Here is a 24205-nt window from a genome sequence, read left to right as displayed (position 1 = left end):
TTGAGCATGCATTTCACTTGATAAAGACAAAACTGAAGGGAAAATGCCCCAAGAACAAGCAGGAACTGAAGACATTTGCAGTAGAGGCCTGGCAGAGCATCACCAGGGATGAAACCCAGCATCTGGTGATGTCTATGCGTTCCAGACTTCAGGCTGTAATTGCCTGCAAAGGATTTGCAGCAAAGTATTAAAAAGTGAAAGTTAGATTTAGGATTGTTTAGTTTGTCCCATTACTTTTGGCCCCTTAAGAAATGGGAGGCACATACAGAAACCGTTGTAATTCCTACACCGTTCACCTGATTTGGATGTAATTACCCTCAAATTAAATCTGAAAGTCTGCAGTCAAAGCACATCTTGTTTGTTTCATGTCAAAGCCACTGTGGTGGTGAATAGAGGCCAAAATATGAAAATTCTGTCAATGTCCCAATATTTATGCACCTGACTGTATGTACATAGCATACAGGATTACATGGGTATACAGTGAATAATAGACAGATACAGAGAAGACACAAATTGACATGGATAATTGCAGCGCATAAATTTCATAATGATGTAACAAAACATGAGGAGATAAGGGATCGGGGTTGGGCCAGATGTCCGATGCTCAGAGCTGCAGGTTGGACAGCACAGCTCTCAGCATAAAAAAAAAAAGTAACCATCACAACACCATCGTATCATTACCATGCGATGGCGACAAACATTGGAATGCTCCCATCGAATGAAAGGACACTAACATCACAAGAAAAACATTGAAGGTTAGCAAACATTGACCATGGATGTCCGTCCCTAATCTGATGTACATGATGAACGTGTTGTCCTGGGATAACATCACCCTGAAGTCACTACAGAGCCTTATACAGAAAACTTCATCTAGAATGCTGTGTATTTCTACTCACCACATTCTCACATATTTCTGGTGAGCAATGTGGCTGAGAAGTTGTGCACTTTTGAGCCTGCCCGTCAGAAGGTTCTAGTGGTAAATGGGGTTGTTCCTTCGTCTTGTTTCTTTCCCGCTCATGCATCTGTCAGGATGTTCATGGCTCCTCCTGCCTGACTGTTTTCAGCTCTACCTCCAGAATTGCCATTCCCGGCTCCTCCTGCCCTGTTGTTTCTCGGCTCCTCTCGTCCGTTGGGCGCAGTAATCCAATGTGCTACTATGTTGGGCCCACTGATATTTTGAAGGTCTGGGCCCACGCGTCGTGATGTATGGGTGATGTCTTCTCATTCAGGCCCCGCTGAGCCTATATCAACCATCTATTAAGGATCTCCCTGGTTCGTGACCAAGAACTCCATTTATCGCTACATTGCTGGAACTGGACTGATATGGTGAGCAGAACAGCCTGTCACTGTGTTTTCACAGACTGCTAAATTAGCCGATACAACTGCACACGCACCTTTAGAGGAAGGAACACAGAGTGAGGCAAACGTCTGTTTATTGCGGAATCTGCGGCCAGAGAGCAAAGGCTCACAGCGACCAGACATTAGCCGGCATCGGGAGCTTTGTATCTGCTTGTTAGTAACTACCATCACACTTTGTTCCAGACACAGTAAACAGCAAAGTGATATTGTGTCACTGAGCAACTATTTAACATTGCATATCTACAATTCCGTTGGAGTTTCCTGAAGTTTATGCAGAACTTTCATATTAGAATACCTTGCAATTTACATTGTCACAATTTAAACAACGGGACATACCTTCCATATATTGGAATCTAATGTCATATCCTATTGTCTTCAGTGGACCCACTGGGATTAATAGAGACACAGGGGATTCAACATTTTTTCTACCATTGGATGGGTATATTATTCATCAATAACATTCTGCTAGTTTCTATGTGAATATCTATTTTTAGGTTTCGATTATTACTGATTTTATGTATGCTTATTATATTGATATGATATGACACATTCTATTGTTATATGAGCTGGAAAGATTATATGGATTATTTTTTTACTTAAATTACTGTTTGCTTATACATGATTGATTATTAAGAGAATGGAGTTTTAGGCGCTAATTTACTTTTTGTTTTTCTGGATTATTGTCGTGCAGGGGAGTTGGTTTTAACCCCATTATTGGCAGCCTTCTCCCTTTCTCACAAATAGAATATTAGAGAAAGAACACCTTATTTTCTTTTTCTTGAGTTCAGCATTGGCATGATGCCTGCGGTCTGATATCTCTAAATGAATTTCTAGCAAAGGTATCCAGTACTGAGCTTGTAGCTCATTGAGTCAGCCCCATAGGCTAATACATCACCTAGTGTAAAATATAATTTTTATAAATAAATATAGTTAAAATTACATATGTGCATACTTATAGCATATGTCAAATACATAAATGGATCACATTCAAATTGCAGTTCAGAATCATTTGTGTGCCCATTCACTCCTGAAATGTACTAGAAACTGCCTTTTAGGTTTGCCACACATTATTAGTATCAAATTTATGCAATTTGGATTTTCATTTAGCAGTAGTTATAATGAAGTTGTGTAGTCAACAAATAAAGTATTATTATTTACATTAAAAATCACGTTTTGTGTCTACTATATATTCACAAACAGAAACTGTCTCACAACTCACATTAGAAAAGACCGCGTTTACCAGATTACAACAGAAGCAGATTATCATTCTAGCGTTCCAAGCCTCTTTCTCAGGTAACAAATTTTAGCCAATCGTCTGTAGGGAGGCAGACTGAGGTGATCAGCGATTGGCTGAGACGCTGAGAAGCTTTTGATTAGCAAACTAATGGGTGTGGTTGCGATCTGAGTGCTGCAAGAATTAACCTAGGTGACCGGTCAGAAGGTATGGTTGTTGCTAGATCAAAGTAGGTATAGCGGTGAAGTTGGGCTGCACCGCAGAACTATGGTTACTGTAAAACTGTCACCTTTGTCACGGAGGCTTTTATAATGCAACGGTACTTGTGCACGTTTGTTTTTTGACCTTTAAACCGTGACTTTACATGTGAACTTGTGAAATGTGGAGCAAAGGTCATCAGTGTGAGCAGTTCTAATTCAGACTTAACTTCTAGATTCCTATAGTTCAGTATTCGGGTACCAAGCCCCTTCATCTGCAGTCGATTTTGGAAGGAATTTGTGCCAGCTTATATTCATCATGCTGCCAAACACTGGGTAAGCAAACACTGTTTGTGGGTGGATAAATTATTAGAGAGAAGTAGAGGGTGACATTCCAACCCAATGTGTATATAGTTATAATGATACATTTATTGTGAGTTATTATTTTTTTCATTTACCTTGGGTTGTTGTGCACAAACAATATAAAAGATTCCTGTGTCCTTCAGGAATTTAAAAAATAAAATGTGTACAGGTTGAGTATCCCATATCGAAATATTCCGAAATACGTAATATTCCGAAATACGGAATATTTTTAGCATGACTGAGATACTGAAAACTTAGATTTTTGATGGTTCAATGCACACAAACTTTGTTTAAGGCACAAAATTATTAAAAATAAAGTATAAATTGACCTGTAGGCTGTGTGTATAAGGAGTATATGACACATAAATAAATTTCATGTATGTGCACAAACTTTGTTTGAGGCACAAAATTATTGAAAATATTGTATAACATTACCTCAGGCTGTGTGTATAAGGGGTATATAAATCATAAATGCATTCTGTGTTTAGATTTGGGCCCTATACCTAAGACATTTTAATATGGTATGCAATTATTCCAAAATACGGAATATTCCGATATCCAAAATACCCCTGGTCCCAAGCATTTTGGATATGGGAGACTCAACCTGTACTAGTTATGTATTTGTAATTCAGGGATGGGGAACCTCAAGCCTCGGGGGCATATAAGGCCTGCAGAATCATTTGGTCTGGCCCTCTGAGATTTTTTTCTGTTAGCCTTATCCAGACCCTCCAACTTGACCCCTTCCATCAGGTACAAAATGCTCTGCTCCTGGACTTCCCTCTTAATTTATGATTTCAGTCACCTGTGGTGAACTAGTTAATTGATGAGACAGGTGTTTCACCACAGGTTACTGCAATCATCAATTAGATGGGAAGTCCAGGAGCAGAGCATTTTGTACATAATGTAATGGGTCATGTTGGAGGGTCTGCTCATCTGGCTAGCAGGGTGCCTAGAATCTGTGCAGCAGTGTCGCCTGGAGCATCCTTAGGACTCTTCAGATGGTCACAATGCTGCCCTTACAGCTCCACAGAGGCTCCTCAGGATGCCCCGGACATTGCTGTAATTACCTGTGATTGTGACCCCACCCCCATGTGATGTCACCCAGAGGGGCGTGGCCTGCACCAGGCTCGCAGATAATTTTATATATATATCAAAATGGCCCGCAGCAGAAAAAAGGTTCCCCACCCCTGGTTTAAATTGTAATACATGCAACATCTGTTATAAAGAAAACGTGTGTAATTTACAACAATGTTGCAGATATATAGTGAACCATACCAACATATCAGCAATTTGCTTTCTAGTTCAAGTTAAGTTTTTTTTTTTCTGTTGTAAGTTACTGAACGTGTTAGTTAATACTCTCTACCCCCGACCCCCTTCCCCTCTATTTTTGGTAACTATTATGTTTATACCATGAGAAATGCTGTGCATCTATAAATATCAGTTTTTGGGTAATCTGCTCACTTTGTTGCTGCAATATATTAACTTTGGACTGAATTTAATTAAAGAGGGATGTAGTCACCATCCCAGTAATCAGGATGTTGGCACTCAGAATACCGGCGTCGGAATCCCGGTTCCAGAATCCTGACCACCGGCATAGTATTGGGATCAGGCACTAGGGCAGAGGTTCCCAATCACGGTCCTCTAGGCTCCCCAACAGTTCACATTTTAGAGATGATCATGGTTGAGCACAGGTGATTTAATTAGTACCAAAGTCAATTTGCTATAATCACCTGTACTTAACCATGGATATCTCTAAAACCTGAACTGTTGGGGAGCCTTGAGTACCGCGTTTGGAAACCTCTGCACTAGGGGGCATATATACTACAGTGAGAGATTTTTTTTAGAAGTGATGTTGAACATAGCAACCAGATTCTAGCTATTATCTTCTAGAACTCTCACTTTAGTAAATATACCCCTAGGGGTAGGTTAGGTTGGCTTGGAAGGGGGGAGGTTAGGTTGTGGGCAGGATCAATAGGGGTAAGTGCGAGCGCTCTGAGTTAGAATCATGGATATGATTGACCAATGTTATTTGTGATGACAAAGGTCTAATTCATGGGCATATGTAAGATTAATGAAATAGGGAGGGGGGGATTGGGGGAGAGATGAAATATGTGAGTCCAGGTGTGAACCACCGACTGTAGGTAGGGTGTTCACTTAAAACATCAGTTCAGTCACTTTGTAGTCCCAAAGAATAAATAAACCTAGGTCAGCAATAACTTGTGGCAGTATGTTCTTATAAGACCATCCGCTGGTCTTTCTATGGACAGTTAATAATGGTAGGTGATGAGTAAAAAAAGTTCCCTTTTGTCCACTGGTATAATGTTCGGTCTCCCGGCTCGCCTCCTCAAACGTTGCCCATATGCAAAGAAAGGGAGAACCGGAGCATCAGGAGCAGGCAGGCAAGAGTGGTGTAAGATATGGTGTATTGGTAAAGACTTACCCAGATTCTGCCACGGTTCTGCTGGTTCACCTGCAGTCCTTGCTCGACGGTCCAATGTGTGTGGGTATGGGGGTGGCTGTCAGTCTGGCTGGACCATATATACACTATTACATGGACTCAAAGGGAGTGAAATTAAAGTTTTAATTGCCTGTCCACATACAATTTGCTCCTTGTGGTACAGGTATATAAGGGTAATATAAAATGACAAGAAACACATTCACTGGTTATGTGAAGGTTCAAGGTTAAAGGTGGGTCGCTGTACTGTCAACCCATTAAAAAGTATTACTTTTATTAATTGATACAGCGATAAGTAACTTGGACTTAATAAAATAAAATTTGCTTCTACTGTATATATGCTTTTTGAATATATGTTTATACACTGAAGTGCCAAAAGTCATGGGATAGCAGTATGTAAAGATAATGGTAGGTAGCTTCAATGTACCAGGGGTGGATCTAGACTTTTCTTTTAGGAGGGGGGGGCGATTTAATGTTCTATCCTGACGTAGTTTAGGCTGCATTTCCATATGTACCAAGCTCAGCAATGTTGTACATTCTGAAGCTTGGACCTACTGGGTAACACCAGGAGACCATGGCTTCTTTTCACATTTGCATCTGAGAGGGATCGCATCCTTCCATCACCTGCCTCGGCATGTTGCATAACAAGCATGCTCATAAGGACTCCTGGGTTATAAACCTGGAAGTCCTGTGATGGCAAAGGACAGCTCTTGTCGGAAGAGCTGTCCTTTGATTATACAGGTTGAGTCTCCCATATCCAAAATGCTTGGGACCAGGGGTATTTTGGATAACGGAATATTCCATATTTTGGAATAATTGCATATCATAATGAAATATCTTGGGAATGGGACCCCAATATACACACAGAATGCATATATGTGTTATATGCACCTTTACACATAGCCTGCAGGTCATTTTATACAATATTTTCAATAATTTTGTGGCTCAAGCAAAGTTTGTGTACATACATGAAAGAAATTTATGTTTCATTTACACCCTATACACACAGCCTGAAGGTAATTTTATACCATATTTTTAATAATTTGTGCCTTAGACAAAGTTTGTGTACATTGAACCATCAAAAATCAAAGGTTTTATTATCTCAGTCATGCTAAAATTATTCCGTAATTCGGAATATTCCGTATTTCGGAATATTTGGATATGGGAGACTCAACCTGTAACTAAATTTCTAGGTACATACCAACATAATTAACGCCGGTAGGTACCCGATAAGTGGCAGGATGTATCACATCAAGGATGCAATTCTTTTCTTGCACGCACAGATAAGAATCTAATATATATGGTTATGTCGCCACTGGATATGGGATGTATCATGTACATCCCTCCAGAATCATGCCTGCTGCTGCTATTATTACATGTTCATCTCTGCAAACTGCAGCTCCATGAGCTGAACTTTCAGCAGGCAGCTCCCTCCCCCAGGATTCCAAAAAGAGTCCCCAGCACTTGATTCCTGGCTTGTACAGGAGCTGTGTGCTCCTATCCCAGTTCCAGCTAGGCTGGGAGCTGGCTGCAGAAATACTTCCGGATACTGCAGTCCCCCTCCCACTTTCACCTCCGATCTCCGTTCACAGCATAGCGGCAGCCTCATCGTGCATCTGTCCGTAGATGAAAAGCACCTGAGGTTGCGTACAGCTAATGGGAGGAGTGGGATCTTAACCTGTTCAGTGCAGGTCAGGAGTGCTGAACCATGATCTAGCACGGGCTCTAAGGTGGGACCCTAAATGATGTGGGAAACTATCCAGACATAATGGGTCAACATCTCTCTCACTTGTGGAATCGATGTCACTTCACCAGGATAGAGGTGGTCCTACACAATACTAGGCATCTGTCACATGACTTTTGACATTTCAGTGTATTACCATTCTTTGAGAGATTTTCTGATATTTGAAATTAAATGCCTTCCTCATTTGAATATAACATTCTTCGTATCGCTGGTTGTGGAAAATGTTTTGTTAGGCCAAAAAGCGTAATTAGAATTTCAGCGTTCACATAAAAATTTGAAAATGGGTAACTTAGCATTGCAGCAGAAGAGTACGTTGACAGTGCACTGTGCCTATTGTCATAAAATAATATATTAAAAAAAGGATACAAGTTTTTTTTATAATCAACATGTACTTTTTGCTATTCCAAAATAGGTAACCGCTATTCACTGTATTGTTTTATTACAGGAAACTTGCAGGGTGTACCCTGTTTATCACTGGTGCCAGTCGTGGTATTGGAAAAGCCATTGCTTTGAAAGCTGCGAGGGATGGTGCCAATGTGGTTATAGCAGCAAAGACTGCAGAACCTCACCCTAAGCTTCCAGGAACAATATATACTGCAGCTGAGGAAAGTATGTTTCAAATCCTGGCTACTATGTGTTTGTCCATGAGATTATTATCTCTTATTTGAGCTGCCACAAATGGTCCGCAGAGATGTACATAAGAGATGAACAGAGAACACATTTAAAAGTATTAAAAAAATGCACAAACAAAACAAATGCATAATTCCACAATACAAAATGATGCAATGGCCAATCAAGAATAAATTGACAGTGTATAAACAGAACATAGAATTGTAGATCCAGCTACTAACTAGACAGTGAGCATTGGTGAGAAGTAGCATTCGGGTGAGGGAGTCCAGTGATGAGAAACAGCAAGATGGGTGCAGTGTTAGGAAGGAAAACACAAGGGAAGAGGGCCCTGCTCGTGAGATCTTACATTGTAGAGGGAAAGTGCAGATATGAATAGGTGGCATTAAGTAGGGAGTAGAGATGGTAGCAAGGCAGAAAAGTTAGGATAGCTGATAGGCTTAAATGAAGTGGTGAGTTTTGAAGGCACGCTTGAAGCTTTTGTGACTAGTGTCTAATCTAATAGAACATACGGCCCTGGAAATTATAGGCGGAGTGGAGGGTAAGGAAGGAAGTGTACATAGAAATGAGGTTGGAGATGTGACTAAGGACTTTGTAAAATGGTGAGAAGTATGAACTTGATTCTGTAGGACAGTGGTTCTCAAATTTTGTCCGAACCCAACACGGTTCACATTTTCCAGGTCGCCCAGCAGGTGCACAGATGTATTCATTACTCACTGACACATTTTAAAAGATCCACAGGCGACCTGGAAAACATGTAATGTTTGGTGTCCTGAGGATCCTGAGGTTTGGTGACCTGTGCTGTAGGAGACAGAGCCAGTTTACCGAATGACAGAGAGGATCTGTAGAGATAGCGTGGGAAATAAAGTGGGCACATTATAGGATAGATTGTAGAGAGGGTAGTTGGGACTTGGGAAGGTGAGAGGGAAAGAAGTTATACTAATAAAGGTGACAGATAATGAGTGCGTAAACAAGAGTTTTTGTTACTTCCAAGGGAAGAAAGGGCCAGTACCTGCAGCACTTGCGGAGGTGGAATCAGGAATGGGGGAGGGATTAAAAATGGGGAATGGAGTAGCGGAAGGAGTTGCAGATGACTCCCAGGCAGCGGACTGAGACACAGAGGAAAGTGTATTGCCGTTGATTCACACATCTACAAAACGTTTTTAGAGAATAATTTTCAGTAAATAACTTGTTTTAGTGTAATTTGTGTGTTTTGTTCCTAACATTAAGAATGCATTGCACCATTATTTTGTTCTGCTCTACATTTTTGATATACTAGATTCACTTGTTATTTGTGAACAGAATTTTTCTGAGGCTTTTTTTGTCTTTATATTAGTTGAAGCTGCAGGTGGAAAGGCCTTGCCATGCATTGTTGATGTGAGAGATGAGAAACAAATCGGCGAGGCAGTGGAAAAGGCAGTGAACACATTTGGAGGTAAGATAGGTTTTACCAAGATCCTCAGGCTCACTGCCATGGTCACTCCTTTGGATAATGTGGCTATTTGTGTAGTAGTTAACCGCACACCATAAATAAGTACCAAGCAGCTTAAATTCTATTTCCAATGCGATTCTGTCTAAATAGTTTGAATGGTCTGATATATCTGTATGCAATGCTTGCAACAAGGTTGCTCATGCACGCTGATATGCATGGACATGTCTGGACCTGTCCCCAGTCGGGGTTTGCCCGAGGCCGCCACCACACTACCATTGCATTCATTTCAACAGAGTGTCCCGAGCAGTGCACCGAGTTTGAGAACCACTGGCCTATCACATTGACCGTTCTGAGTCAGACGCTGGCGCTGTGCAGATTGTGTGACTTTATGCTAATACTGCTATAAGCCCTTCCCTGGTGTACATGTGCAACGAATAAAAGGCCCACTCTGAACATCCCCTGATGCTTTAATACTGCTTGATGAATCTTTAGATGCAAATATCAGTCGTACCATTGAAACGTGTATCAGCCCCATGCTTGTGCAGAATATACGTCCGAGTATGGCCTCCAATGTGAGCGATTAAGCGTCTGAGTTTGCAACCAGTTCAGCGACACACGCGAGGCACATTCATGCGTCTGAATAGCCACTTCCCAGTCACCACCCAGGAACGTCAGCATTTTTCTGAGACACTTTGGATAGTGTGCGTCTATCGCAACTACATCCCCATACACAACAATTTGACGCATGCGCCATGTGACTTAGATGCTTGCACAGTTGAAAAATATCGTCCATTTGCGCAAATATCAGCATTGTGTGCAACACAGATTCAAGCCGTATGTATCTATATAACAAAAAGATCATCCACATTCGTACACAATATATCAACATGTTATCAAACAGAAAATATAATAGACTTTTGTGTATTAATTTCTTCACATCTAAAATATCAGTCATTTGGAAAATAATTAATGACAATGTAATTAAAAAATATATCGTATAACTTATGAACCACAAGAGACAAGACAAACTAAAATTCATACATGCAGATGCAGCGCCATTGCCGGCATTTTATCGTCGCGGAACGGCAACTCTCACCCTTTGCGGTTAACTGGTTTAACTGCAAAGGGTGTGAGTTGCCGTTTCCACAGCGTTAAAATGCCAGCAATGGCGCTGCATCTGCATCACTCTCAGCCCGAATTCCATCCTTTTTACTCGCAACCCTATGGGGCTGCAAGCAGTTTTGCGCAAATTCAGGCTGCTGTATAGTTTAGGATTAGTAATGGACCACGGCAGGGCTCGCACCCGCAATGGATTTGTGGCTAATTGGATTGACCCCATAAAATTATTAAGACCATTAAAACCTAGCTCACAAGACCCTTCTTTTTTTTTTTTTTTTTTTTTTTTTAACTACCAGCCTAGACTATGCGGTTTGTCAGTTGGGGGGCTATCTGCATGCCGTTTAAAAAATAAAAAATTAAATTTTTTTCACTTTTTTTTTTTTTTTTTTTTTTGCCTACTTTGTTTACAAAAAAGCCTACATAAATGTGCAGTCATTTCTACAAACACACTGGTGGATGCAGGTTATTTAATTTCAAGGGTTTAACTGTAGTTTCCAAAACCACTGCATAATAATTCTAAGGTTTCCATACTTGTACTGTTAAAAACATAGGTTCAAAATAAATGTTTAACTGTATTCTAAAGTCTGGCTTTTCATGGTTTACCAGCTGGAGGTCTGAGCTTAGTAAAAACTGACGAAAATTCGAACCCATCGCTTAGTAGAGTTTCCGCTAGGCTATTTAAACAGGGCGCTGCGCCCTGCCTGATCTCAAAAGCTAATGCTAAAACAACATGCCTGGTGCCGTCCACACCCGCAGGCCGCAGTGTCCTGTGGGTGGGAAAAATAGCGGTGCAGTGATCACCTAGGTGAATAGATGCCATGCGCACAGCATCTATTCACAGAGAGAGGAGAGCTTGGGGGAAGCCCGGCATGTCCGCAAGTGCCGGGCACACCGCTAAGAGTTATAAAAAGGGGGCACGTCTTAAAGACATGCCCCTTTTTCTCATGGACAAGCCCCCGCTTTCCGGACGCACCCTAGAGTACCCTCTCTACGGTACGGCGCCCGGCCTAGAGTGAAGACTAGCGTAGTAAATATACCTCCTGGTGTGGGGTTAAGATGCATGAGAATATTTTATAGGAAGACTCGGGAGCTATTAGGGTCGGGGCTGTGTAAGGCTTCTAAACTTGCTGTTTTTCTCGGACAGCTAGGCAAAATGCACCAGCCGCCCGGCATTGTGACAAGGCCGAAAGTTGTGCTGCACCGTTGTTTTGTACAGAATCCTTTTGTGGGAACTTTAAGAACTATGTATTGGTTGGCAAAAAATAAACTACCACATTGTATGAAAAATTGCTTAAGCACTGCAAGTCTATGGGTTGTACATATTTAAATCATCTTGATATTGGAAAAAAATGCAAATTACAATTTGGAAAGAGTAATGCAAGAATTGCTCAACATCTTAGTTTTACATATAAAATGTGAAATACTTAAACATTGGCATTTGGAAATGACAAACATCTCAGTTTTGAAGCATTTTTTTATATACGTTAAATGTTTGTCAACTTAAAAAAAAAATAGATTACTGTTTTATATCAACATGTACTATAATTGATAGCATTACTGGAACTATAACAAAATAAAAAAAATTGGCAAAATAGGGTTGAAAAAAAATCTAATTTGGTAGGCCTAGGCTCTGATGGAGCAGCGATCCTGATTGGGAACCACAAAGGAGAGTAGCAAAACTATTAAAAATAAAACAGACTGAGTCATGGTCATCTGTCGTACTGTGTAAACCTCCGTCTGGCTCTTCCTAGTGTCAAAGCAGCTATAAAAGCTGCCTTATTTAAAACATTTTAGTGATCGCTTAAGACAACTTTTCTTCTTCTGTCATAATTGCCCAGTTAAAATGGCTAGTTTAACTGAATTCCAAAATATACTGAACTATCCTCGGAGACAAGCATTGCAAAGAAGATGGATAGTAACTGTATATGGAAAATAAGAGTGGAGATATTGCCTGTTGAGGTATGACCAGAAGGTTTGCGTTTGCTTAAGCTGTGTCCGCAGAGAAGGTATCTGTCTTTCTCTCGGACTTGGTAAGTGTAATTTCTTGTCTGCCTCCAACATCCACTAAACAAGAATCTATATCTGTATCGTTTGTTCCACAAGGATCTGGTCACCACCAGGAGGGTTCAACATTTGTTGACATGGGATTGTTCAATAAGTAAGGTATCATATCTGTAATGTTCTCTATTTCATTCTAATTTCCCTCCAGGCCAAAGCAGGTAAACCACTTCTTCCCGTCACAGCCATTAGACTACACCTCATATCTGTTTATACTGTCCCAACATCAGTTGTAAGATGGCAGGGCTGGCGGAAACATGGTTAAACATTGAAGTGCGTAGTGTGATCAGAGTTTTCGTCTAAAGAACACATCAGCGGCTTGAATTCATTGCCAATTTGTCGAGGTGTACGGTGATAACGTCATGTCATGGAAACAGGTTTTTTGCACTCTCTAATAACGGCAGGACAGATATTCAAGATTAGCAGCGATCTGACTGGCCAAGCATGTCCACCACAGATGACAATTTGTGCTGCATTGAAGGTCTGATTCTGGAGGACAGACTCATTCGAGTTTAGTGATATTGCTGACGAACTGAACATCTCAGTGGGTACTGTGGACAACATCATTCATGAGCAACTGGGTACAGGAAAAAGTGTTACCGAAGCAACTCACAGAAGTTCACAAAACTATTAGGATGGGATTGTATTTTGTGCACTTGACGCGGTACCATGAGGAGGGAGTGCAGTTCCTGCAGCGTAGGTGCATCATGTGACACCGGAGATGAACTAAGCATCCATACCAAGGAAACGCACATTGTCCCGACCTTTAAAGAAATTCAAAACCACTCCATCAGCAAAGAGGGTCATGTTTTGGGTCCACAAGGGCATACGTCTTGTTGATTTCCTCACCAAGGGACAAACTGTGAATGCTGTCTGCTATTTTGACACATTGAGCCGGTTGCAGAGGGCAATTAGTTGAAAGCTACCTGGGTTGCTGCCATCAGGCATCATATTGCTGGATGATAACGCCAGGCCACACTTAGCCAACCATACACGTGAGTTGTTACGGTACTACCATTAGGAGGTACTGGACAATCTTCCCTACAACCTTTACCTGGCACTTACTGTACCTCTCTTTGGACCATTGAAGAAGCACCTGGGTGGAAGGCAAGCTGTCCTGGCTTCAGGTGCTTGACATTGATTTCTTCTATGCCAATATAGATGTTCTTGGACAATTTGTGCTAAGGCCATACTGTATATACAGTCAGGTGCATAAATATTGGGACATTGACAGAATTGTCATATTTTGGCCTCTATTCACCACCAGAATGGCTTTGAAATGAAACAAACAATATGTGCTTTAACTGCAGACTTTCAGATTTAATTTGAGGATAATTACATCCAAATCAGGTGAACGGTGTAGGAATTACAACGGTTTCTATATGTGCCTCCCACTTTTTAAGGGGCCAAAAGTAATGGGACTATCAACTCAAAAGCTATTTCATGGACAGGTGTGGGCTATTCCCTTGTTATTTCATTATCAATTAAGCAGGTAAAAGGTCTGGAGTTGATTCTAGGTGTGACATTTGCATTTGGAATCAGTTGCTGTCAACTCTCAATATGAGATCCAAAGAGCTGTTACTATCAGTGAAGCAAGCCATCATCAGGCTGAAAAATCAAACAAATCCAGAGAGATAGCAAAAACATTAGGTGTGGCCAAATCAACTGTTTGGAACATTCTTAAAAAGAATGCATCGGAGAGCTCAGCAACACCAAAAGACCACAGAAAACAACTGTGGTGGATGACAGAAGAATTATTTCCCTGGTGAAGAAAAACCCCTTCAAAACAGTTGGCCAAATCAAGAACACTCTCCAGGAGGTAGGTGTATATGCGTCAAAGTCAACAATCAAGAGAAGACTTCACAAGAGTGAATATAGAGGGTTCACCACAAGATGTAAACCATTGGTGAGCCACAAAAACAGGAAGACCAGATTAGAGTTTGCCAAACAACATCTAAAAAAGCCATTACAGTTCTGGAACAACATCCTATGGACAGATGAGACAAAGATCAACTTGTACCAGAGTGATGGGAAGAGAAGAGAAGGAAAGGAACTGCTCATGATCCAAAACATACCACCTAATCCGTGAAGCATGGTGGTGGTAGTGTCATGCCGTTGGCATGTATTGCTGCCAATGGAACTGGTTCTCTTGTATTTATTGATGATGTGACTGCTGACAAAAGCAGCAGAATGAATTCTGAAGTGTTTTGGGCAATATTATATGCTCATATTCAGTCAAATGCTTCAGAACTCATTGGACGGCGCTATACAGTGCAGATGGACAATGACCCTAAGCATACTGCAAAAGCAACCAAATAATTTTTTAAGGCTAAAAACTGGAATGTTATGCAATGGCCAAGTCAATCCCCTGACCTGAATCCGATTTGAGCATGCATTTCACTTGATGAAGACAAAACTGAAGGGAAAATGCCCCGAGAACAAGCAGGAACTGAAGACATTTGCAGTAGAGGCCTGGCAGAGCATCACCAGGGATGAAACCCAGCGTCTGGTGATGTCTATGCGTTCCAGACTTCAGGCTGTAATTGCCTGCAAAGGTTTTGCAACAAAGTATTAAAAAGTGAAAGTTAGATTTAGGATTGTTTAGTTTGTCCCATTACTTTTGTGGGAGGCACATATAGAAACCGTTATAATTCCTACTCCGTTCACCTGATTTGGATGTAATACCCTCAAATTAAATCTGAAAGTCTGCAGTTAAAGCACATTTGTTTATTTCATTTCAAAGCCATTGTGGTGGTGAATAGAGGCCAAAATATGATAATTCTGTCAACGTCCCAATATTTATGCACCTGACTGTATATAGATAGATATATTACCGTTCAAAAGTTTGAGGTCCCCCAGACAATTTCGTGTTTTACATGAAAACTGACTTTTCTTTATCAAATGAGTTGCAAAATGAATAGAACATACAGTCATGACATTGGCAAGGTTAAAAATAATGATTTTTATTTGAAATAATAATTTTGTCCTTCAAACTTTGCTTTCGTCAAAGAATGCTCCTTTTGCAGCAATTACAGCATTGCAGACCTTTGGCATTCTAGCTGTTAATTTGTTGAGGTAATCTGAAGAAAATTCACCCAACCGCTTCCTGAAGCACCTCCCACAAGTTGGATTGGCTTGATGCTTACCATACGGTCAAGCTGCTCCCACAACTGCTCAATGGGGTTGAGATCTGGTGACTGCGCTGGCCATTCCATTACAGACAATACACATCCTGCTGCATTTACATATTAGCCAAGACTGAATTGCAAAGCTACCTTCGTGCAGCTTTGCAATTCCGTCCACTCCTGAATCACTCCCTTTATTCCTTATACTCTAATGCACATAGACATGCTCATCCTGAAGAAAGGCTTCTTTGCTGAAGGCATGGATAACGTCCCTAGATCAGTTCGTTGCAGGCCTGTCTGAAGTTATAGAGTGTTGGTCATATCACAAGACAATCCTGGTACGCTGATTTGGTCCACCTTAGTATCAGGCAGCATTGTATTTTATGATTGATAGGTTTCCTTGCGAAAAGCACTGTATTGATCTCGCACCAACGCAGTATTTTGAAGAGCTATTTTGTTTGGTGTGGGATTCTCTTCTTACCACTGGAGGTCAGGACAGGACTTTGAACTTCCACCAGGTGCAGATTTCTGCTTTCTATTGTGCTTTTTCAAAACCACAAGTAAATACTCTTTCATGGGTGAGCTACACTTTATCTCTCCAGTTACTCAGTGGAACCTTGACTTTATTCTGAAGGTGCCAAAGAGTGCTGTGCAGCCACCTTTAACCTTAAAGCTCTCTTTTCTCCTAGCTATCATTTCAGTTTGGTGTGACTGAGCTGGCCACTACTTTCGCCTTGTGTACTGGTGCCTTGTTGTAAGATCATTTTCAAAATGCTAAGTAGGTCAAGAAAGTAAAGGGCTAATGCAAACTCGTTTATAGGCCTACGTTTATTGGACCCAGTTACGGAGATCTGACTTCCTGTTTGTTCTCCTATGATTCAAGATAACCAGCTTCCAAAAAAGCTTATTAAAGGTATATACAGTACGTAACTGATGCAGAGATAGTCTTGACAGATTTAGTTGTTAGATTCCTGTCCTCAAGACATTATTATTTGCTTGACTGGTTATCTTAGTTTTCAAATGTTAATGAATTAAAAAGTGATGGATGTAATATCTATAGATAATATAAGCTTGTGAGCAGGGCCCTCTTATCTCTGTCTGTTATTACCCAGTCTTGTTTTATTACTGTTTGTTCCCAATTGCAAAGCGCCAGTGGCGTCCCTACCTCTCCATGCACCTGGTGTGGACAGCAGCACCGCGCGTCGACAATAAGGAGGCATGGCCTTGTGGGTAGGGGCGTGGCCTCCTGCTCCGAGCCCTTTTTTGTCACACCGGGGGTGCTGGGGACCAACCTGTGTGAAGTGCCGGCTCCCTCACTGTGCAAGGAGCTGGCTCCTGTCTCTGAGGGGGAGCCAGCTCTTTGGTATCACCCCTCGGCTGGTGACACCTGGGTGCGACCCTCACCCCCCGCACTCTCCTTGTGACGCCAGTGCCATGCGCAACATAATATACTGGTGCTGTGTAAGTACCTGTGAATAATAATGTAGATTGTCTGATAAATGAATGTTGTGGTTGGGGTTTTGTGTTTTTTTTTTTATTTTAACTTGTTTAATAATCATGTAGCCTTGTCTGTAGCAGTGTCCTATGGCACAGTGTGTCTTTGGTGATGGGCAGTCTACCCTGATCTGGTGCGCTTTTTAGCCCAGTGGAAAACAGATGAGCTCATGCTTTATACTTTTTGTCATTTAAATAGGTATAGACATCTTGGTGAACAATGCTAGTGCCATCAATTTGACCAATACCCTGGACACACCGATGAAGAAAGTAGATCTTATGATGGGCATCAATACAAGAGGAACATACCTCACGTATGTAGCACTCTCAAAAAGCTTTCTTGTATGAAATGTACAGTATGTCATAGTTTTATTAAATAGGTTCTGATCAATCTGACAGACAAGTCATTGCAATTAGCCAGTATTTGTGAATGCAGTTAATAAATACAGGTTCACATTTTGAGTGCATCATTTGAATGCTTAGTCTGTTGAACCTGCTGTTATGACCACAACAGCTGTATGATTTAATGTGTGATCTCAGCACAATCTTTATTCCATGCCACATATTCATAACTCCTTCAGAATGCTGGGGAGCTGAACATTGCCTATTTGGTTGTGTGGAGCATGTAAATTGCCTTTTTTTGGCAATCATTGATACATATATTGTTGGGATGTGGTGCATTTGTGTGTTTTGATGTCCCCCCGGAGTTTGGGCTGCTGCCCTTCTTTCATTGCTGCCGAGGTCCATGGTCCCATACCGCTGTGTGTGTAAAAGAAATGCTGCTAATGACTGAAATGGGAGGCATACTGGTTCCCCTTCATTTCTGCTGCCTTCCAAATTCCTGGCCTGAGTTCAGCAAAGGTTGTTTTACTTGGTATCCTGGTAATGTGTTTTATCTGTGGATGTCATTGTGATGCTTTATTGAGGCTTTGATACCTTACACCAGGCCTGGACAACCTGTGGCTCTCAGTGGGCAGGATGCAGCAATGTCATAAATGCAGTCAAACCTCTGAAAATTCATTTTTTGGGGGGTTTGACCACATTTCTCATATGCACCAAGTCCTTGGATGCAGCGGGCAACGCCATCTTTAGAAACCTATGGGCTTCTATTTGCGAAGCCCACTAGGGAGGGATCCAATCAGATCCCTCCCAACTCCTCCCTTGGGGTGTGCAATCTTCTGTGCTTGCATAAAGAGATTATATATATATATATATATATATATATATAAGTCCAGTATTAGTCCACACTCACGTCTGAAAATCCAATTGCTGGGGTAGCCACCCAAAAGGGATCACCTGTATCCCTGCATACAAAAAATGAACAAAGGGGGTGCACTCACCAGTCTTCTAAAATGAGTTTTTATTTCATCTTTTTAAAAAAAATTTTACAGCATCATAGTAAAGCTCCGACGTTTCGGTCCTAGCCATGGACCTTTGTCAAGGTACCTTGACAAAGGTCCATGGCTAGGACCGAAACGTCGGAGCTTTATATATATATATATATATATAATATAATTTTCCTCTCAAGAGAGAGAGAAAAAAAAGTGTGGGGGGGGGGGGGGGGGGGGTCTGCTGCTTCTTCTTCATTCATGGCTGCTCGGGGGGTGCAGCCAGGTCCCATTCACTTTGGCCAGCAGTGATCGGGACATTGGTGAGGGGGAGCCGCGGGTGCAGAGAGACTAGCAGGTCCCTCTGATATAGCCGTCTGCTGAAAGATTATCTTTCAGCAGTTGACTAGTGGGTATTTCTGACTGGTCGCATCCAATGCGACCATGTCATTTAAAGCCCAGCCTGACGTGGTCGCATCTGATGCGACCACGCCAGGCAAGTGGTTAATGGAATTAAGTAATTTAGGCTACATTTTGGACATTCATTTGCTGTACATATACATCTTGACACAGGATTAATGAAGACGCACTTTCTGGCCCATGGCACTTGTAGCTATATGGGAACCATAAAGTAACTGTATGGTGAATATCTTTAACAGCTAACAAGGTTTCAGTGGCTGCAGCAGAGTTGTGGACACCCGCTATTACTTTCCAGCTGACACAGAAGCTCCCATATTGTTTTAATTAGTATATATGTTTTTTTTTTCTTCTATAAAATGATGTAAGTGTTGAGAATTCTATTAAGTGGAATTGAAGGGGTTTCATACTATACTTTCTATTAGCTAGGCTACACAGAAAGCATTATTATTAATTAACCCCTAGCATAACCCTATCCATCTCCCAAACAATACATCTTTTGAAGGTGTTAAATACAGTTCACAAACAAGCCGTGTTCTTCCCAAGAGGAAAAAGCTTTTTGTATGCATTTTGCAATCTCAATTCAGTGTCTTTGTGTAAGAAACATCATTCGAAAACACAATGCAAAACGCTTTGACACATTTATTAAAATGATAATGCACTGAAGTGTCTTTACAGTGTTTCATATGTGGCTGCGTTTGCCAGCTGTGGGAACAGGGTAATATAAATAACAATAATAGCCACAGAGGATGCTGTGTGCTGAATTTTAAAATTGGCATTAAACAAATGCACTGGAGTTTTGCTATTTAATGAAATGGATTTGAACAACACTTCAATGCCAAGGGTGTTTAGCATTATTTAGTATCACAATCAACATTGGGCTAGGAGAAAATGTATATAAATACACTATAAATAGAGAAATTGTTCTTTTTTTTTTTTTATTATTATTTTCTTTTACATAATGTTTAATATATTCATATGAAACTATAGTGATGCACACCCCTGCATCTTAAGAGCTGTTTTCCATTGCAAATCTATTAAAACATAATATTGTGAAAATGTCTGGAAGCCACTGGCCTGAGGTTCCTATTTTATTGTATGTATTCACATAACAAAATACATGACAAGTTATAGAATTCTGAATAATAATGCAGTTTGAACATAAAGAAAGAAAATCGCAATTTACCACCAGGCAAATAATACAAATTTAATAGCCTGAAAAGAAATCACTTTCTTGAAATATCGATATCATTGATTTAGAGCTATTCTCTTTTAAGGTGGGGTTTTCCGGGGAAATAACCACAGTGTTGGATTTAGAAAATGGATACAAGAAATGAATAGAGGAAGTGCAGGAATCTAGAACTTTGCAATTGGTGCAACACACTGATATACTGTATTGGTTGGTTTGGTCAGTTGACATGATTTCTGGTTCTGTTGGGCATATTTATAAAGCCCCACGTCTATGGTGGTCTGGGATGCTGGATTCAAGAGTTATACAACAAGATGACCAGATTGGTGTTATCAATTAGTGCAGCTGTTCAAGTCGGGGATAAACCTCTGTAGCAACTGAAAGTGGACCTCTCTGTCCTTGCCTATTCTGACACTAGGATGTACACCAGGGAAGGGCATTGTAACCGCATTAGAATAAAGTTGCAGACGTGACTGTAGCAAAAGACTCAAGGAAGCCCGCAACTGCGTCCAACTCGGAATATGAAGAATAAATACTAAGATAGTCAATTATGTGCACATAGGTAGTAGATTTCCAGATAATGCCCAGTGATATCGGTGAATGTTACTGGCTTGTAGAAAGGTATGAGTCCATATGGTCAGTGATTAGCAGGTCCTGAGTCTTGCAGGATGGTAGATGGCTGACAATGAATGCACAATGATGGGTATCCCTATATGTCCATTGTGGTTTCTGTCTCAATGCATTACAACTTCTTCAGAAGCATCCACAACACATTATCAAGATAACTATTACCAATGTGCACATAATTGACTATTTTTAGTATTTGATGATTGTTTATTGCCAATTTTAAGAGAGAATCATTTTTTACAATAAGTATTCTTTTGAACAATCCCTATTAAATGTATTCGATTGAGTTTTGTTTTTATTTTATAATAACGGATCTTACTGTGTTACTTTTGTCATTGTGTGGTTTTAGTTCCTTTTTGTTTTATTAAGTGTATTATTTATACAATCTAGCCGTACCAATTAGAATTTCTTACTGATAATTGGTTAATTAATGTATCATAAGCACACTAGCGATGTTTATTTTCCCCTATTAAATCCAGTGGCCAAAACTACAGCATTAGCGTCCGGGCAGCTCTCCACACTTCTCCTGTTGGTGGCCCGCTTCCTCACGTGATGTCACTGGTTCAGGGGAGGGGACAGCACAGGGTACTGGTGAGCACTGCTGCGGCACTGACCACTGTAGATATACTAAGGGGGAGATTAATTAAAATTTGGAAAGAGATGAAGTGGAGTGGAGAACAGGCGCGAATTGGGCCACCAGGACAGCTGGTAAGTTCCTGCTGGGCCAGTCCCATAGTCCCCTTGGCTGGGCCAGCTCACACTCTCACTGACTGTGGCTGGCCGGCTTGGCTCACACTATTGGCCGGATCTGCACTTCCAGTACTTGCGTTTCACTGTGGAACTTAAACTGGAAGCAGTCATAGCTCCAGATAGCAGGCACTTCTGGGTGCTGCTAACCGTGAGCAGCGGCTGTATAACGTGTCTCCGACTGGGGGTGATAGGCTAACCAGCCTACCCCCTGTTACAGTACAGCACAGCACCCGGAAGCAGGGTAGCCAATAGGGGTGACTTCAATGTGTGAATCTAAGTCTCCTCTCCTCGCCCCCTTCTAAAGTCCCCACCCCTTCCCTCTCCAGTTCTGCCTGGCCGCTCCGTCTCCCTTGCATGCTGCAGCAGTGTGTGAGGACCCCTCTCCCCGCACCCTTCCTGCTCCAAGTATTAATATTATGCTCAACAGTGCCCCTCTACATTACACAATGCTCCCATTAATAATATGCCCCCACTATGCCACACTGCCCCTAGTATTAAATATAACCCACAGTGCCCTCTCCATTATAAAATATTATGCCTCACAGCCAGGGCTGACATCGGGGGTTGTGGGGACGGGGGGGGTGCTGCCTATTTTGTCGGTCTCGGGCCCCGCAATTACTAATGGCAGTCCTGCTCGGGAGTGTAACTGGGGATTAATGTGTCTTATTGTTTTCTGTAGGGGCCAATGTGTTTGGTTTATTTTTCCTGTGGGAGCCAAAGTGTTTGTTTGTTTTTTTTCTTTCCTTGTGTGATGTGATTAGTCTGTGCATGCGTCTGAGTTGTGCCGCCATACATCCCGATGGTGTTCACACAGCTGCAGTACAAATTCAGATGGATGCACCAAGAAGTGTATTAGAAATGTGTTGGGCGTTCATAGGCAGTTACAGGAGGTTGGCTAATCAGACAAGATGTAACGCAGTATGGGTGTGTTAATGGAGCGACACGGGCGTTTTGCAGCAAGTGGTTGCATATAGAGACACTGAATTGCTCACATTGGAGGCCATACTCAGACTGATGTGCACCTAGCATAGGGTTGGTGAAAATGTCAATAATGTGACCGATGGTGGCGTGTGAACATGCACAAAGCATGATTGCAGCATCTGTAGCCGCTGAAAGTGGTTCTCTCAGTCTCTTTGCCTATCCGGACACACGGATGTACACCAGGGAAAGGCATTAGCATAAAGTCGCAGACGTGACTGCAGCAAGAGACGCAAGGACGGCTGCAACTGCGTCCAACTCAGAATCGGGCCCTATGAGGAGGGATCCTGCCCCCCTTTAACAGACCCCGTCCCCATTAGGGCTGCTTCCATAAACTTTACGAGTTGGTTTTCTATCCCAATCCGCCCCTTCTGGAGAGAGATCTAGGGGTCTATGTACTAGGCGGAGAAAAGGGGTAAAACAAAAACCAGTAAAGGCAGAGAAAATCCCTGTACATACCGCTTCTCAGTATATATTAAAGGGATTTTCTTTGTCTACAGCCTGCGTGTGACAAGTGCAGGCTACAACATCATTCTGGACCTGGGTCACATAGTGCTGCCATAGACTCCTATGGCAGCATAAGTGGCCAAGGTGTTACTAAGAGCTGAGAGGTCACTTAGTGTTAGGTGTTTTCTCCAGCGCTGGCTTCGCCTCGCCGAATCGAGGTGGAGCATATGATTTACATACATGTTTAGATCTGTATATCAACTAAAAAAATAAGGAAGATCGGAGGGGGGGGGGTAAATGGGAAAGAATGGTCAGTGAAGATAAGGAAAGGAGGGAGGGAAAGAGGAAAAGGTCCACCAGTCGTATGAGGTGAAACAAATAGTGTAGCTTGGTTTTGCCTTTTAAAGTATTGCTGTTTAAAACAAAAAAAACAGATACTCGCCGAAATCACGGCGATGTCTGCATCTCGCAGGTTTATTACATTTTCCCCATAGTCTCAAATTTAGGAAACAGTGATGGTCACAAAGCGTGGTTTATAGTGTCTCGGTATTACCTGCAAATCTGTTCTTATAAATGTTACGTTTATGAGGTCCAGCTGTGCTTATTTGTCACTATAAATGTGTGTGTGTGTGTTTATGTACTTAAACATGTTATGCTGATATTGAGCCGAAGCAAAGCGTTAATTTTTACAGTTTGTACTTAACAAACTTGTAAGCGGGCATATATTTAAGTATACTTTTTATTTACCTTTTATGAGCCTAGTAATTTTCTGTTCATCTGGTATAACAATATCATATCATACATGTAATTACTTTATCCAGGACATACTTGAAGACGAGTGCTAACTATTAATGTTTTCCTTCCTACTCGAGACACACAAATATCCCAGGGAGTTCAAATATTTCTATTTGAACTCCCTGGGGTGTATATTTTTGAAAGCAAGCTGGAGTGCCATGGCAGTGCTTGCTTGGCACTTGATACAAACGTTTAGTTGGTAGTTCCAGGTGCATGTTGGAGCACTAATATAATGAAAATGCAGTTAGAGAATTATTCATGTTAAAAAAAAAAAAAAAAAACAGCCATAGTTTTATGTTAAAGCTACACAATAGCAACGAACTTCTCTAATGAATACACACAGCTGGGGGCACAATACAGTGGTGAAGTCCAGTGTGAAAGGTAGTTATGTACAGTGTATGCTTTAACCAAGGTTGATATTCAAATTACTTTAATGCTGGCTACACATTGATAGATATATCACCCGC

General features: G+C 41.4%; 1 protein-coding gene across 3 annotated transcripts in view; it reads left to right on the top strand.

Annotated features, from left to right (window-relative positions):
- The first annotated feature begins 2706 nt into the window (after window positions 1-2706).
- HSDL2 (hydroxysteroid dehydrogenase like 2) overlaps window positions 2707-24205 on the top strand; it is a 38884-nt gene continuing 17385 nt past the window's right edge. The window contains exons 1-5 of one of the 3 annotated variants that reach the window (XM_088460053.1): window positions 2707-2800; window positions 3027-3126; window positions 7798-7961; window positions 9316-9414; window positions 17407-17521. In XM_088460053.1, the coding sequence (XP_088316179.1) occupies window positions 3110-3126; window positions 7798-7961; window positions 9316-9414; window positions 17407-17521 (395 nt within the window). In that variant the 5' untranslated portion in view covers window positions 2707-2800; window positions 3027-3109. Of the gene's footprint in view, window positions 2823-2890; window positions 2913-3026; window positions 3127-7797; window positions 7962-9315; window positions 9415-17406; window positions 17522-24205 lie in introns of those variants that run through there. The other 2 variants (XM_088460054.1, XM_088460055.1) reach the window with 2 other exon arrangements.

The sequence above is a fragment of the Taudactylus pleione genome, unplaced genomic scaffold, assembly GCF_031769625.1.
Source record: "Taudactylus pleione unplaced genomic scaffold, aTauple2 ptg000967l, whole genome shotgun sequence".
NCBI lineage: Eukaryota > Metazoa > Chordata > Amphibia > Anura > Myobatrachidae > Taudactylus > Taudactylus pleione.
The sequence above is the reverse complement of the archived record's forward strand: the minus strand, read 5'-3'. Positions and strand labels throughout refer to the sequence as shown.